The sequence below is a fragment of the Astatotilapia calliptera genome, chromosome 6, assembly GCF_900246225.1.
Source record: "Astatotilapia calliptera chromosome 6, fAstCal1.2, whole genome shotgun sequence".
Lineage (NCBI taxonomy): Eukaryota > Metazoa > Chordata > Actinopteri > Cichliformes > Cichlidae > Astatotilapia > Astatotilapia calliptera.
The window spans coordinates 27,029,964-27,047,309 of NC_039307.1; the positions used below are offsets into that span (position 1 = coordinate 27,029,964).

General features: G+C 41.3%; 2 protein-coding genes across 7 annotated transcripts in view; both read right to left on the reverse strand.

The window, feature by feature from the left end:
• marchf1 (membrane-associated ring finger (C3HC4) 1) overlaps positions 1–3,209 on the reverse strand; it is a 37,748-nt gene extending 34,539 nt beyond the window's left edge. The window contains exon 1 of the mRNA XM_026171394.1: positions 3,195–3,209. The gene's annotated coding sequence lies outside the window, so the exon portion shown is untranslated. The remainder of the gene's footprint in view (positions 1–3,194) is intronic.
• Positions 3,210–6,054: 2,845 nt separating this feature from the next.
• tmem192 (transmembrane protein 192) lies at positions 6,055–17,174 on the reverse strand. 6 transcript variants are annotated; one of them, XM_026171407.1, is made up of 6 exons: positions 16,630–17,158; positions 15,727–15,879; positions 15,373–15,634; positions 15,136–15,258; positions 7,979–8,084; positions 6,055–6,760 (listed from the first exon to the last, which is right to left on the reverse strand). In XM_026171407.1, the coding sequence occupies exons 1-6, from the start codon at positions 16,657–16,659 to the stop codon at positions 6,646–6,648; spliced, it is 789 nt and encodes a 262-aa protein (XP_026027192.1). In that variant the 5' UTR covers positions 16,660–17,158; the 3' UTR covers positions 6,055–6,645. The 6 variants fall into 6 exon arrangements, with proteins under 6 accessions (XP_026027192.1, XP_026027191.1, XP_026027195.1 ...); XM_026171406.1 differs by having other exon boundaries at positions 15,727–15,882; positions 16,630–17,157; XM_026171410.1 differs by lacking the exon at positions 16,630–17,158 and adding an exon at positions 16,445–16,549.
• Positions 17,175–17,346: the final 172 nt, after the last annotated feature.

The window sequence follows — 17,346 nt, forward strand, 5'->3', positions numbered from 1 at the left end:
CGCTGTAAAGTCAGTACAGCTGCTGGGAAAACCAGGACTGCTGTTAACACTCGTAATAACAGCAGCCCTGCAGTCCAACTGTTTTCTGAGCTGCACACTAATTCAGAGCACACTGCCTGCTGAGTTCAGGCACACATTGGACTAAAATATGAGCACGCTGAGCGACGGGATTAATAACGGGGCTGGTACTTGGGAATGCTTCAAATAAATGGTCACACATAAGGCTGCAAATAATTTGCTACCAGCTATTTTTCCTCATTTAGTCACATCATGGTTCTGAAATGTCAAAAAAAAATCTTTTAACGTTTACTGCTATGCTGGACTAACTGCCCAAACTCAGACTTTTGAGTTTTACAATTTCAGTAGTCTGTCTAATTTAATTTTTTGAGACTTTTTGCTGACAAAAAAGTATTTAATCAGCTAATAAAATTCTTGCTCTAATCCAAAAAGAGGCTGATGTTTTAGCGCAGATACAAGTAGCAAGACAGCATTTTGGTTACTTTACACTCAGAGAGGTAAATCCACTTTCCAAATGGTTTCCATCACACACATGAACACATAAAGCACACATCCTGATGCTGTTTTAGCAAAGCAGAAAGAAACAATTTAGATAAATGCTCATCCTTCTCAGTCATTTCCACAGCAAAAGTGGATTTGCAGCTGTTCTGTTTTCTATCGATGTCAACTCATTATCTTCACATGTTATCTTGGGCTTGTTGTTTGTTAAACACTTCATACAATGCAAAAATGCACTGCACTGTTTAAGTAACCAAAGATGGCTCTCACGCCACAAAAGAACAAGCTTCACCTGCAGCCCTGCCAGGGTACTGCAGCAGTGTGAGAGCTCGCCCAGTCTGTGTGTGCCTCTCTCACGGGGGTGTGTTCAAGCAGGCTGGGTAATCCTCGTAAACACGAATAATCCCTTTTATAAGGGCAAATTATTACAACACGCTCTGCAGCGAAGACCTGGTGGGAGAATCTGGTATGAATCTTACTCTCTTACTCCAAAGGGCAGGTAGACAGAAAGTGAGGAACACAGAGAGGCAGAGGTCTGGCAGGAGTTAGCAGGCAGTGGATACCAGGTGGCTGTGAATGACAATTGAGACCAAATAAGCATATTCAAATTGGGAAAATAAAAGTTTTTTAAATGACAAAGGCAGCTGATATGCAAAGTGCAGCTCACCACAGAAACAAACTACATACCTCAGCAGAGTGTTTGCAGCAGGATGAATGTGTGTGTTTGTGTGTTGTTGGGGAAGAATCTCTGTCATTTCAAGGAGCATTTTTGCAAACATCATAAAGCAATAAAAGGCAACATTTGAAAATGCGACACCGACAAACAACACTAAAAAACACAAAGACCCTGGCCTTGGCTTTATTCTTGAGAGCTGAAGGAGCTGACGGCCCAGGTGCTCGTTCAGAGACTCTCTGACTGTTTCAAGCCCTGCGGTCCATTAGTGTCCTGCTGCTCCTCTAATCCTCATTCACATGTAACGGCTGACATTTCATCTTAATGTGTTAATTCATTAGCTGGGTGCTGAATGGAGAGACTCAGTCCACAGAGACGGCCGTCAGCAGACACACTAATGAGTCCCCCCCGCGCGCAGCCGGTGACTGCAGAGCTAATGCCAAGTGAAGTGGGTTACCTGCTGCAGGAAACCCCAACGATGGGCTACCCGGATACCCACGCAGGGCTGGATATTTCTTGGAATGTGGCATAATAAAAACAGCGCTTATACAATACAGACTCTTTTTACCAAAACCAAACAAAAGAAGCAAAGCCGAGAGAAATGCTGCTATTGTAAATGAAAAACCTGTCAGCACCACTCTTTGGGCTTTTAAATGTGCAAAGTTCTGCTTTATTTGATTTATGTATTCATTTTTAATTTCACCGTGGATCCATTGTAAAAAAATATATTATTTAATGATTATTTAATCATTTTTGGCATAATAATAATAATAATGTATTTTATCAGTGGGAAAAGCTGTGATGCAGTTAAAAATCCAGACTTTATCCCTTCCCCCTTCCCACTCTAAAAATCCTTGCTGAGGTTCTGCTGCTCCCTCTCATCGGATGAAGCCAGAAAAATAAGAATAACTAAACAATCTTTATATAAGTTAGCCACAGAATGCTTTGTTTACTTCTCTGGTTATCCTTGTGCTATAAGATATTTATCAAGTTCACCTGGATATTGTGGGTTGTTTTTTTTAACTGTAATGGTTTATCCATGTGATGAGAGAAACAACCAACTAAAAGCCAACATTACAGAGGCAGGCCTTCATGCTGTCACTCAGAGACAGTACAAGATCTACACAGACAGTTAAGACGTCTTTGGCCATCATTAGTCTGCCGTCCCCTAGATTTCATTCAGAGGACCGCTGCCCCCACCACCTCAACACCCAAAAGCTCCAGATGTATATATGTGTGTGTGTGTGTGTGTGTGTGTGTGCGCGCGCGCGCGCGTGTGTGTGTGTGTGTGTGTGTGTGTGTGTGTCTTCATCTGTTGGGGGGCAGGAGAGAGCTAGGCGGGATCTGGTTCTTGGAGGACCTGCTATTTCCAGTCACAGCTTCTTAAATCTTTGCTCTAATGTTACAGGTGATAAATCTTCCCTGCCTGCTCACTCCGCTCTCTTTGAAAATATCAGCCACTTGCGCACACAAAATACAGCATGCAGCATGAGTGTGTGTTCAAGGGGCAGTTCAGGGTGCACGGAGGGGGCTTCCTGTCATTTGAATTACCCCTCTACATGTGGGGTCAATATGTGCCAAAATGTGTGTTTGTGTGTGTGTGTTTGAGGGATAGAGAGTTTGTGTGTGTATGGGGGGGGGCTGTTGTGGGAACTACCCACCCACCCCCCTCCCTCTAAAAAAGGCTGTATAAAGGAGGAAGGGGGAGAAGCACCTTTGTCACTTCGCTCTCAGACACAGAGACAATCACTCTGGACACACACATTCCTTCAGGGACATAGCAATTATCCTCAGAAGAGATCTACTTGTTCGTACTGGATTCTCCCAGAGGAGGATTTTCTGACTGAAAAGAGAAGAGGGGCAAATCTGAAAGACACTCAGCATCTCCAGTCCAGTCCGGATTTGAGCTACAGGGACTCTCCGGAATTATTTGTGAAAATTATCATAAGTTTCAGCTCCTGAAACCAGCTGCCACCTAACTATGAGGATATTCAACCTGCTCTACCTTCTCATGCTGCTCGCAGTCATGGCAGCATCGGTCTCCTCTGCCAAGCCAGGTAAGCGTCCTCAGACTTCACCACCCAGAGGTGTCCATTTAAAGGGGGACGCCTATAAATCTGAACGTTAACGTTAGTAATGTCTGCTAGGTACAAAAATAAATACATAAATAAAGCTTTACAACCAGTTACATGGACCAAAACATAGTCCCGGTCAGCAGCGTTCTGAATCACTGCGCACTGACCCTTAAACTCGCATCCATAGCAACAAGCTTGGACTATGTTAGCTATAGTTAACTGTCACTAATAAAACAGATTAGCTTAACCCTATGAGTTAAACAGACTTAAAACTTTTAATAGAAAAGTTTATTTTATTTTTCTGTTTTAACCTAAGCAATGTTAAAAGTGCGCGAGATAATTTGACGGCCAATTATTGACGGGATGTTGGACGTTACTTCTTTATAACAGTGGTGATGCATTCACTGCTTGTTGTGAAAATTGTTGTGAAAAAGTTAAATAGTCAATATTTACAGTTATTATCTCAAAGATTTTCACCCGGTAACTTGAAATTATTTTTCTCAGTTTTGAGTTATTAGGTCAAACTTTTTTTTTGACTATTTGGAAATAAATAAATGAAACTTTTAGTGGTGGAATCAAGCTTCCTCAGCTCAAAGGCTCCAGTCTCATAAACAAATTACAGCTGAGTGACACTGATAATTAAGTGTCGGTATTTATTGATTTCGCATAATGCAGGAAAAGCACTTTTTAAAGCCTCCTTTTAGCCTGACCACAAATAAGTACCCCTCATCTGTAATAAGGAAAAAAACGTTTTAGTGTTCCTGCCTCGTAGCAGGTGCGCTTTCCCCCGCAAATTCTCGACTTTTTTTGCGGTTATCTTTGCGCAGATGCAAAAAAAAAAAAAGAAAAGAAAAGAAAAGAAAAAAAGGGGAGGGGGCGGCTGCTGTTAAAGGGGGAGGTTTTGTGCCTCGGGTCGTGATATAGGTTCATGTGCTGATGGCGAGGACACGATGATGAGAGGATAAAAGGAGGAGTGGAGGACAGCGGAGCGCCGCCGGGGTATCCGCAAAGCGGACCGGTGGGCCCTTTGTCCCCGGCTGGAAGGCGCTCCGGAGCGCTTTTGTTAATGACAGTGTTAAAACTTCATGCAAATACCCGTGCTTTATTTACATGACATGGAGTAGCAGTGGCAAGTATAAAGCAGGCTACCTTCAGGGTGGGGTGGGGGGCAGCTTCTTTCAGAGGTACAGGCAGAGAGGGTGGGAGGGGAGTCATAAAGTCATCTGGCGGTTTATCTCTTCCTGGGCTTGGCTGGCAGTCTGGATTTATTAGGGACGTATAAAAATAATCACGTGTTAGGTGAGTGTGTCCCAGCTGTTTGTAAATGGGTTGCAATATAAAAAAAAAAAAGAAACTCTTAAAGTGGTCAGGAGAGGTTATAGAGTTGCAGAAGGTTCAAAATTATATATGCCAGGCATCCACCTGCAGACCGCATGAATGGGCAGCTTTTTGCCTGATAGCAGTCTAATTTAATTAAATATCTGTTTACATCTACAATCAAACCATCTCTTTTACTCCAGATTTCTTGAACCTGAGGAAAAAATACCACAGACACCACTGCCCACACAGACGCTGCCTGCCTCTGCACTCCAGAGTACCCTTCCCTTGAGGTAAGAGACATTCACTCATGCATGTGTTCATATATAGCAGGAGGTTATGAGCCGAGCCTAACAAAAACAGGCTACGTGGCCGGCAGGTTGGCAGTCAGGAAAAGCGTGTGTGTGATTAGTGTTTACGAAGAACAGAGGACATAAATCTCACAAACTGAACTGGGAGGAGGTGAAAGAGGGGACTCAAGGTGACTTTATGTCTAAATGCTGTTTTTATCCATTACAGGTCAGGAGAACTGCAATGGGGAAGACTCGAGGAGAGAAATGTGAATATGGACCGCAGTTTGTGGCAGAAACATCACGGCTGGAGCCCATGAAAGAAGGGGAGATATGGGACTCCACAAAGATGCCACCCACAGACTTTAATGTACATGTATCTGCTTCTGCAGCAAGAATCTGAATATTCATTAAACCATGAAAAGCTACAACAGCTGGGCGACCACAGAGCTGGGCTCGGCCAGTTTTGAGCTCCTTCCAAATGATAAAACGGGGAAAATAGCATGAGAGCTTTTAATCAATATCATCAAGTATATTCAATAATCGATTTAAAAAGCTGCGGACCAAAGAGCTGTAAATACCCCTAGTATAGCTACAAATTGTTTATATTGTATGTTCAGATGTTTATTGAATTACTTTTTAATAAAAACAAAACAAAAAAGAAAACTGTTTTGTGTTTGTGTTAAAGATGCAATGCACTACATCCAGATTACACTTAACTCTTGACAGAACAGGTTTAAAAAAAAAAAAAAAAAAAAAAAAATATATATATATATATATATATGAATGTTAAATGCCCCGTATCAAACGGGGGATCCTGCTACCTGAAGGCCTCCTATTAAATCTGCACTCTCATCTGGAGCCACACGGGAAAGCCCTTGTAAATATTGCGCTCCCTGTGGAGTTACGGATACCGGAGCATAAAGGAGACACAATGCGGAACAAACACCAAGGCTTCAAATGACAATCTCCACATTTCATTAGTGTAGAGTCCCGTGACTGTTGGGAGTTTTAAGCGAAGAGGGAGAAGGCATTTACTCCAGCTGATGTTGACACTGCTGTGTTTCTATTGTTTCGTGCTCTTGCACCACATCACACAAGATAAACACTCGCCGACAAAAACAAAGCAGTTGCCACATACTTGGATACAGTCTCAACTCTCGCAGTGAAAAGGCTTTAAAAATCACAAGAATATTAAAGATTTATTGAAATCTGATCACAAACTATTCCAGTGACTGAACAAAGAAACACACTCCCCAAATAAACCACCGGCACACACATTTTTAGATACATAAAAAGCACTTACACGTTTTACAGCATGGTTTAACCGCTCTCGTTTAGTTTGATGCTGATAAGTGACAACCTCTCCCTGCTCGGTGAAGATGATCTTTAGAACAATTTCACCGCTCTGTTTCTTTCACAGCAACAAAAAGCGGCAGCACACGTGGGTCACCGGGGGTCGTGGCACAGTGATAACCCCCCCGCCCACCTCTGATCTGTGACCCACGACTTCTCCCCTCTGCCTCTTTAACTGCCCTCCCGCTTTCAGTTCACCTCCTCCTCCTTTATCTGTCCATTTCAGGTGAAGATGCCCCACAGAGGAGCCCTCTCACTCAGTCTGTGTGTACAGGTGCATTTGCCCACAGCTTCCCCTTCTTTTAAAGCCTCCAATTGCTTTTTTAAAATTCCTTGTAGAGTTAAATGATCAGGCTCTTTTTCCCCAGAGTGTTGGAGGGTGTCCTCGTCTGGCATCGAGGAAGAGGCCAAACTGTGGTTAGTGCTGTGCAGTGAGGTTGAGCAGCCTCTTGCTCAGTATGGTGTTGTGCTGTTTCAGGTACTCGATCAGATCGGCCTGTTTCTCCACCACCTCCTCCAGATTAGAGCTTCCTCTGTAACAAAAATAAGAGTTTGTAAAAGATCCTCATACAAGAATACCAGCCTTGAGGGTTATCTCAAGTATTTCTCAAACTATGCAGCAATAAAAAAAATAAAAAAAATGTCTACAAAATCTTCAAAAAGAGTGTGAGGGTCCAAAAATGCCGCCATCATCTCCGAGCCGAAGCTCATTTAAAATGGACTGAGGGAAAGTGGAAAGCTGTTCTGTAGTCAGACGAATTGAAATTTGAAAGTCTTTCTGCAGACAACACCAAAGAGCAGAGGGAGCATCCAGCTTGCTTCGGCGCTCAGTTCAAAAGTAAGCATCTTTTGTGTACATTAGTGTCAATGTACATTTGGAAAGCCATCATCAATGCTGAAAGGTATACACGCAGCTTTTGGGGTGACACGTGCTCCCATCCAGGTGACGTCTTACTCGTGAAAGACGTTCCATATTTGAGCAAGACAATGCTAAGCCACACACTGCATCTACTGCTACAGCATGTCTTTGTAGCAGAAGAGTCCAGGTGCTTAACTGGCCTACAGGTCAGATCTTACCCGAATAAAAAAAAACATAATATAAAAAAATTAAAATTGGCCAGTCATTAAATGGAAAATAAGACCCAAGACTGAGCAGCTAGGATCCTGTATTAGACGAGAATGAGACAACATTCCTCTCCAGCAGCTCCTCTCCTCAGTGCCCAGATGTTTACAGACTTGTTAAAAGAAGACTGGATGCTACACATGACCCTGTCTCACATGTTTTGGTATCTGATTGTATATACACAGGTTTGGAAGCAATTATGCTACCAGCCAGGGCTTGCTTGTTTCAGTAAGAAATTAAAGTCTGCACATATTAGAGCACCTCACTCACTGAAACATTTAATTCACTATGAAACAAAACAAACAAACAAAAAGATCACAAAGGAAGCCTGTAAAACATGCACCAAGTCTCATGTTGTGCCTCATCAGGCCCACATGACTGCATCTCCAAGCACTAACATCATAAAATTGTACTTTTTACCAAAGTTATTTTGTAATCTTTACCATCTGAATGTGAGGTAAATTGTAAACCGATCACGGGAGATGCTCTTAAACTGATCCCTTTTAAAATGGAAACTCATGCTGCTATGGCTTAAAATCACATTCATTCAATTCATGTGTCTCCACAGAGGAAACTTAAATCTGAGCACAGCGACACTTCTGTGGGTGCCTGAGTGAAACTGCTGTACCTGAATCCCGTCTCAGTCGGTGCGTTGGTGACGCTGTAGGTGTGTGAAAGCTCTTCCTGGCTCACATCTGGTGCAGCGCGCTCTCTGTTGAACCGCATCACTTTAACTGGAAAAGCAAACAAAAAGCTCTTAGCCTCGCAATAAAATCATCAAACCCGAGTTTTAATGCTGCCGACTGCTTGTAAAGGCACACAGACATTATTGAGCAGTGACAGGTTTCTACCCACGATAATCACCTAGGTGAGAAACATGACACTTTTAAAAAAAAATTTAAATTGTTTTTCATCCCTCTGACTCTCCTAAACACATAGAGGCTGTTATATCCTGCAGTTAGTTCTTATGGGCTGCCATATCCTGCACTTAAACCTCTAATTCTCACACCCTAAACATGCACCTTTACTAAGGGGTGGTGCTAGCAGCAAGGTGTGTGTATGGTGGGTCCAATAGTTTACAGTAAGAGAAGCTGCAAACAAAATATGTGCTGGAGGAGTTTTTAGGGTCACAAGGCTACGGTTTGAGTACGTCTGTAAGCCTGTATGGGTGAGGCTGCGATGAAGGCCAAAGGGAGGAGCTGGCCGAGTATTGATAAGACTTGAGCGTCATTAGCCAGAAGAAATTGTCAGGGAGGTTCTAAAGAGCACTATCTTTACTTTGCTACAGTGCAGCATCTCAACATCAACACTCACACACAATCCAAAGAAATGCTACACATTCCTGCATAATGAGGCCCTAAATCTGTGTGTGTGTGCTCACAAGTAAATAAAGCAATAATAAGTAAGTATTTGTGGGAGAGATTCCTACATTCCTCAGAAATGAGGTGGAGGAGAGAAAAGCAAAAGGTATAAAGGCAAAATGTCACGATGAGCCTTTGTTTGATGCAGAAAAATCACAAACTGCTCTGAAATATTTACAATACCAGGAGAGAGAAAAAAAAAAAATCAACCATTTTCCCAGCTCACAAAAACGCTTTCATATATTAAATTTTAAAAAAAAAAAATTAAAAGAAAAGTTTCATACACGAAAAATGCCTTTCAAAAATATTTTTTTTTTTTTAAAAAGCAGATGTATGGACAAATGTCCCTGAAAACTTTGCAGATTTCATTTTACTTTAAATATATTTGAACATTTAGCCGTTTTAACTTACATTAATTAGAACATTTAACAACGCAAATAAATCTAAGGAAAGCATGCACTGCATGCGGCAGGAAAAATCTTATTAACATCATAAAATGATGTATTTACATTTAGTTTTAGCAGACACACTGTCAGCGCTGCAGGCATCTGCTTCAGTAAAATTCTGACTTCAACAGACAGACACAACAGGATGGATGGATTGGGCAGTGTAAAGGAAGTGATACATTTCACATGTTCTTGTTACAGACTCTCACGGCTGGACAGACAGAGCTCAGGCCTGGTCTGCTCGCATCTGAGAAGCCTCAATGACCCATCCAGGAAGGCCCATTTCCAGGTGACAACAGCAAAGCTGCAGAAGTGCTAAGAGCGAATGCGCCCAGCATGGTAGTGCGCCGGAAGTGTCGGTGCGGCGCGGCTTTGCAGACCCCACGTCTACATTGTTGTAGCTATGCACCATCAGCAGGGGGCAGTGTCAAAAATATGTCCCACAACCAGTTATGTGGGCTACTGTTGTTAAAGTTTGTGGTGTTACAACTTCTACCACGAAAAGACAAGCGTTACCACAAGAGTCTTTCTAGTGAAGCAAAGCAAAACAATGAAAACTACTGACTGAAGCCATACTTGATGCTTTTCAACAAAGCTTTGAGATTCTTAATGTTTTTGAAGGACCACATGCAAGTACATCTGCATAACAGCTTTGGTAAAGTTCCCACAATCCTCCTTCTCTTAGCCAAAGAGCATCAATGCAGCACCATGACCTAGCCACATAACAGAGAGGAACCAGCAAGAACACACTTTTGAACAGAAAGCATATAGATAACAGAGAGAAGCAGCGGTGAAGTCTTCTAGGTGTAGTATATGCTATGAAAAAACATCAAAGTCGGGCACAGAGTAGCAAAAAGTGGTTAAGAACAGCAGAGCCGAGACCCTGTGGAACTTCAAGTTCCAGACACACGAGCAGCTGCTGACTAACCGGCCAGACACAGCGGTGGCTGACGAGAAGCAGAGGAGGCCAGCTGTGACAGATGTGGTAATCCCAGCTGACAATAACATCAGAAAGAAGGAGCACGAGAAGACGGAGAAGTAGCAGGGCCTGAAGGAACCAGTGGAACAGATGGTGGACAGAGTGGAGGAATTTGGTATATTAGGCTAGGAGAACACACAACAGGTTCAACATCTGAGATGATGAGCAGTGCAGTCCTGGGAACAGCTAAGATACTGCTCTGAATCCTAAAACTCCCAGGCTTCCGGTGTAGCAATCAGTGGGTAGAAAGAAGAACGCCAGTGCTCAGTTTCCAATAACTATAGATCTTTTGCAAGTAGGTCAGCCGAGAGCATGTTTTCCCTTACGAGTAATGTTGTCTAAGAGTCTTTTCTATCAGTAAATAGATAAAGTAAGCCACAGTATTGCAAACAATGAGCACAGGGTAATTTTTCATGCAAACCGACCCACATTTACTATATATAGCGAGGTGTGTTGAATGAGGTGCATTAAAAAGGCACATTAACATTTATCATTTACCTGCAGGGAAAAATATTCCAAGCATTAAACATCGATGATTATTTATCATTCATAAAATGGTGTGAGAGATTAAATATTCACTTGTAGTCTGCACTGATAGGCATCAAACAAATATATTCTAAAATAATAATAATAGTAATAATGATAAAATAATGGAGGACCTCCTGATCAAAAATGTGGTTTGAATCTTTTAAAAGTGATTCAGTCTTGTTTTACTTCTCCCCATCATGCAGTATATGGGGTTGGTGTGTGATCGGGTTATACTGCAGCTATCAGCATCAATGTGTGTGTGTCTCTGTTGTGCCCTGCAGTGCTTACACTAAGTTCTTGGTCAGCCAGAAGAGAGAGATGTAAGGTAGGCCTTTGAAGGCCGGGGCATGGCTTTGATGTGCAAGGAGGTCTATAGAGGAGAGGGTATTCATGTTAAAATGAGAGAGGTCGAAACATACAGAAAACCTTCAAAGACACACACACACACACACGAGCACAGACACATACCCACACACGCAATCACAATCAGGCACGCACTTCAAAGACAAGTTGAACGAGGACTTTATGGCTGCAGGCATTACATCTCTCTCTGAGAAAAAGAAGAAAAAGAGTTTGCTTTTTTCATTTTCTTTTTCACGACCTCACTGGTGCCACCTTGACTCTCTCCGATCTGTCAGGGTGCCTGTTTGTGCTCGGTTCGTGCTGTGAGGCATCGTTCTGATTGTGCTATGCCTGACTGCACTGATCTGAGCAGGAATGCAACCGGTGACCAGGGACACCCCCCACCACACACAAACACACTGAAAAACCAGCACTGTAAACACAGGGACAATGTGCATGGGTCTCCCATGGGTGAAGAGGGTGAAGGGGGTGAGGGCTACCCTTTGGCTAGGTTAAATCCTAATGCCTCTAATCTTTTCTCTGTGGCTCTTCGGTATCTTCATCTCACATCTGTGCCCCTCAGCTGCCAAACACAACTTTAATATGGATTTCCTTTCATCACATGATTCTTCAATATCAGCATCCTCTGATTTAGCATCTTTAACAGGAGTTTTCACTCAGAGGGAGGCAGGACTTCAAACACACACACACACACACACACACACACACACACACACACACACACACACACACACACACACACACACACACACACACACACACACACACACACACACACACACACACACACACACACACACACACACACACACACACACACACACACACACACACACACACACACACACACACGGCAAAATACTGTTAACTGCCGATTACGACAATATCGCATCGTGGTATTTTTGAAGACAACAAATTGCAATTCACACAATTGATTAAAAAAACAGATCTTTGTCATATGTTGCTGCGATCTTCACCCTCTGACACTTTGGATAAGCCTCAGTTCCTCTAATCTGGATAAGCAGTTAAAAGAAACGGGTGGATGGATGTAGCGGTTGCGTTTGTTAGGGGTTAAGATGCCAACCATGAGCCACAACGTCTCCAGATCACTAGCACCTGGGGGGGCTTTAGTCACATCTCTCTCATTCATTTCCTGTGGTTCCTCCCCGTTCTTCAACAAAGGCAGAAAAACAAATCTGTATAACCCCGATAACTTGCCAAATGAAACCAGATACCTTTTTAGTGCCTTATTTACTAAAAACAAAACAAACAAAAAATTTCTTTCCTTCTTTAAAACTTCTATTCTTCTCAGACACGTCATGAATGAGTGAACCACATAAGAAGATTTTAAATCAGTGAACTACTTCATAAAATCAAAAAATTAAGAATTGCTTTGGGTGCGTCTGCTTTTGATTCCTTTCCCCTGAACTAAAATTTGACTTCCTGCTACCACACAGTTTAGTTTGATGTGCCTCAAATGGAAAACTGGGAAGAATTTCAAGAATTTCTGGAGATTTATATTAAAATAAGGCGTTGACTTAATTTACAGCTGTGCACGTACGCGGTGTATAGCTTCATCTTATAAAATACTTACGTACAATTAAATGAAGTAAATCTGAGTCTCTGTCCTGTAAAACCATCTGAACACAGCAGTGTCTTCTACTATACCCGGTCCTCCTGTATGAAAACTGATTTGGTTTTAGGCATGCACGGCATCACCTGCTTATTTCACTGCATGTGTGGAAAGCATGCATTTAATGCATTTCATGGCTAGATTATGGTTCTGTGCTTTTTATTTTTTGCCTTTTTAAAAATGCATCACACTGTTTGCAAGTCTGATTCTAAAGGCTGTTTCTACATAAAAAGCAAACTTTTAGCTAACCTGACATTAAAAAAACAAACAAACAAAAAAAAAAACCAGATGATAAAAAATTTTGTAGATTAGTTTGGTTTCACCATCCTAATGAGCAATTAGTTTTATACTACAAAAAGCAGCGTCACAGTGAGGGACCTTTCCGTTAATAGCCGCTGCTTCGAGCCAACAAGCTACCAAAGCTACTTAATCTGAAATGTGTATCACAGGGTTAAATAACAATAGCTAAATTTAACCAGTTTGTTCTTGAGGGTTAAGGCAAAGGAAACGCACACAGTGGACACACAGACAGTGTTCAAAGTCTGCAAACACCGTGCTGAATCTGAAGCAAAGAATCAGCAGATCAGCAGAGAGGAGGAGGGTGGACAGAGAGTTGAATGGTTGATTGTCATGCTGTCGAGTCTGAAAAGGGCAGGGCAGGTATTGTAATGCAAACGCACTAAGACACAGTGTGGGGGTAGTGTGTGTGTAATGTAATCTACAGGGTGTGCCTCTCAATATAAAAAACAGCTGATGTTAGAGCTGCTATCTAATAAGTAATGCTGCAGCACAAAAAACACACTCTTATTATGAACTAGTGATTGAGAACCAACAGTAAAAAAGTGTTATTACATTAAACTCTACAAGCTGTATGGAAGCCAGTGAATGTGGTAGAGATAAAGTCCCAAACGTCTCTGGAGGTCTTATATCAGCTGTTTTTTTTTTAATCTGAGAAAAAACATCAAAAAAACCAAAACAAAATAAACTGATATTCGGTATTTAGTCAAGAGTTGTTTTCACAATGAAACTCTGGAAAATATCTGGAAAAACCTGGTCTGTGCATTATCTTACATGTGGCAGACACAGGACACCCACTTGCTCGCTCGCGATAGACTCTCTGGACAATTACTTGCTCTATTCCCACAAGGATTCAGTCAAACATTACACAGACTTTACTAGAAAGCAGGCAGGTTAAAGACTGTTTAATGTCTGCCCCGACTGATTAGGGCAAAAAAATGTCTTTAAAAAAAAATAAAAAAGGTTTAGGGGCTGTAGTGCATGAGTGAAAACAGCTTTCGTTCATTGCCAGGCGACTTTTTAGGAAAGAGAAGAAAATGTCTTTAACAGTTTAAAAAAAAAAAAAAAAAGGAAAAAAAAGAAAAAAGAAGAATGATTAAGCTAAGCATGGACTTCCTGTTTATTTTTCCATGTGCTGCCTTTTTGCAGCTAATATACAATACGGGATGCTGTGTAATAATAATAATAATGACGATGATGAATGTAATAACAGAATTCACTGGTATTGTATATCCGTTTTTAATGCAGTGCTGGCTGAGGGCCTGAAGCTCACAGGCATCCAGTAGTGACTTTAAGTCTTGTTCCTTTCTACAGAGAGATTTCCCCAGATTCTTAATGTACTCCAAATGAGATATAGCCATTCAGGGAACATTATTTTTTAAAATTTTCCACAATTTATAGATGCTGTTTTTGTGCAGATCAGTGAAACTCTGCTTTTCCAGTATGCTCATTTTTATACTAAAGTCACTAACCTGTTGCCAGTTAACCTGATTAGTTGAAAATGTTTTTGCAGCTGTTTCATTTTAGCACCACTTACTTTTCCAACCTTTTGCTCTCCCGGTCCCAACTTTTTTGAGACGTGTTGCCGCTGAAGAAATTCAAAGTGAGCTGAGATTTTTTAAGAATATTAAAACATCTCATTTTAAACATTTCATTCATCTTCAGTGTTCTATTGTGAATAAAATATTGGTGTATGAAGTTGAAAATGATTGCATTCTGTCTTTATTCACACACGTCCCAAACCACACCCAGACTTAAGTTTGACCACAACGAGTTTATCTGATCTGTACGTAAAGGAACTTATATTTCAGTTTCTTCTTCATAAAGAATTTTAAAACTGTATATTTTGTCTATACCTACCCTTTTTCAAATGTATATTTGATTTTTAAAATGGTTTATTACTCTACAACTTCAAGGTTAAACTATTTAGATGTGACAGGGAAGGTAGGAAAAAACAAGTACATGTGCAGACTAATTGGTTAGCAACAAGGAGCTCGAGTTTCATCTTTCAAAAAATAATTGTCTTGGTGTTTCAGAATGTAAGCCTGAGTATTTGATGATAAAGGTCTATATACATTATTTTAGAAACCTTAAATTTGTCTGCAGTCCTACAAAAGGGTCAATCTTAAATCCCCGATTGAGATTCTTTTACTCAACATTAAAATAAGATCACTTTACCTATGTAATACAGCAGGTATGGCAATGTCAACAAGACCTCAAATCCCAGAATACTGAGCAGCACGTAGACGTGTACAGTCTGTGGTAATCTCGCAGCCAGAAGAGTCATAAGCAGAGCGTTTCCTGTTCACACACACAGAAATATAAACACTTACTTATGTTTTAGGATTACTGCCACCTTGTGGATAACACTGCCCATTACAGATTCATTCACTGTATCCTCATGAAAAGTTGTACCTGCAGAGTGTATGATGAACGGCACCTGTTTCAGCCTCTGCATTTGTCTGTAAAACCGCAGGTATCCTCTGCTCCGAGCACGACTGTGGTGGTGATGCACGCAGCCTGTGAACACCAGCACCAGAATCCATAAACACGACTTTGCGAACACGATGACGCTGTCGCCTTGGACTCTCCCCAAAATACTCTTACACACTTCCTCTTGGCCGAATTTTAATACACACAGCACTGCCACGCAGACAGACAACACAACATAAACCACCTGAAAAGAACAAGAGAGTAGAGGATTTGAGACTTACTGGTATTTAATGACTTGGTGAACACTGCGTATGTGCAAATGTGTGCATATCATACATTCAGCAGAGTCAGCAGGATGGCATGGCAGTGTGTTGGCACAGTCTGAAACTCTCTCCTGATGGCAGAGTGGAGGGCATCCGCAGAGATCAGGGGCCCATCCACCAAAGGCTCTTCCTCTATGCTTCGTGTCATATCTGCGGAGGAGCCTGCCTGCTAAAACAAACACATACATGCTCTATGCAACTGCCGCCAGGTCGCTTAAAAGTACCTTAAATTCATTAAGTACGATCAGATCCTTGAGTTTGAGTTGATTTAGCAGCTGTTTACAGGAAGAAGCAGCAAATTTAAACGGTTTTTATCTCAAATTCACTATGGGCTTTTGGGTCTGATAGAAGTAATAAGTGGAGACTGAAAACAATGACTTCCCAAACTTACCCAGAAGCAGGTCTGCAATTAATTTGAGAGCAGACCAAGCAGGTCTGGCTTTAAGGTTTGTGTGCACTTCGAAAATGTATGCAAAACTAACGAGTATTTAAGGCTAGTCAGTCAAGGTTTAGGCACTTAGAAGCGTAAAGACAACTTATGGTGTGCTTACTCCACACCACTTGTGCTGGCTACTAAAAGAAAAAAAGAAGCTAATATAGGGTTTCAGTTCTTAATCTCGGTTCAATATCGGCACTGAAAATAAGGGAAATGAGCACATATTCATGAGTTAAAGAACTCGGTAGAGATATATAGAGCAAACATTTACTAGTTAATTATTTCCAAAACAAACCTGCTGCGGAACAAGAGAAGCAGAGTCGCAGCTAATTCACGTCTCATCGTGTTGTTTTTAGCCGACAGCTTCAACTAGCCAGCTAGCTCACAAGCTAACTTCCGCGTGCAGTTAAACATCAATATAAGGAAACAAGCGCGCTGTTGACGTGGCAATCAATTTAATGTGGATTGAAAGGTACGTACTGCATAAAGCGAGGGTCCCTTTGGGTCCATCTGTCCGGACGTTCAGCGTTTTTAAAATAACAACAACAAACTACATTGGCTTACAATTTATTTGCCAGATAGGTCAGGTGAATATTAGTAAACTTCCGGTCCTTCCTTTTTTGGCGCCGTTTTCTGGCTACTTGCTCAATAGTTCCGTTTTTTTTTAAATTTTAAAACCGAAAAATAATTACATCAAAACGACTTCAGATTGCGGTAAAGCCAAAACCGGACCGGATATGAAAAAAAGTTTACTGGTGTAAAAACCAGTTAGTTTTTTAAAGGCTCATTGAAAAGAGTTTTAAGCCTCAAACAAACTCATCCATCTACGAGGTGAACTATGAACAAAAAACTTGTGATCTGAATTTCTAAAGTGGGAAATGAAAAAAAGGCGAAGGTTTTAAGGGTGAAGAAATGACTCATCCTTCACACTACACTACTCATAATGTACTACAAAACCCGGATTACAATGCCAAGAGCTTACGTAGTGCTGTCTCAGAACATTTTATATATATTTTGTTATTTTTGTTTGTTTCTGTGTGTGTAATAAAATATAATACGACCTTCCTGAAACATTTGAACATTTCCATGGTAACAGCGAACAGCACCAATCAGAGACCTCGCTGGAATTTAGGCTTCTGGGTAAAGTAGTTTTCCCGCGATATCGAAAAACAAAACTGTTATTTGCTAAAATAACGC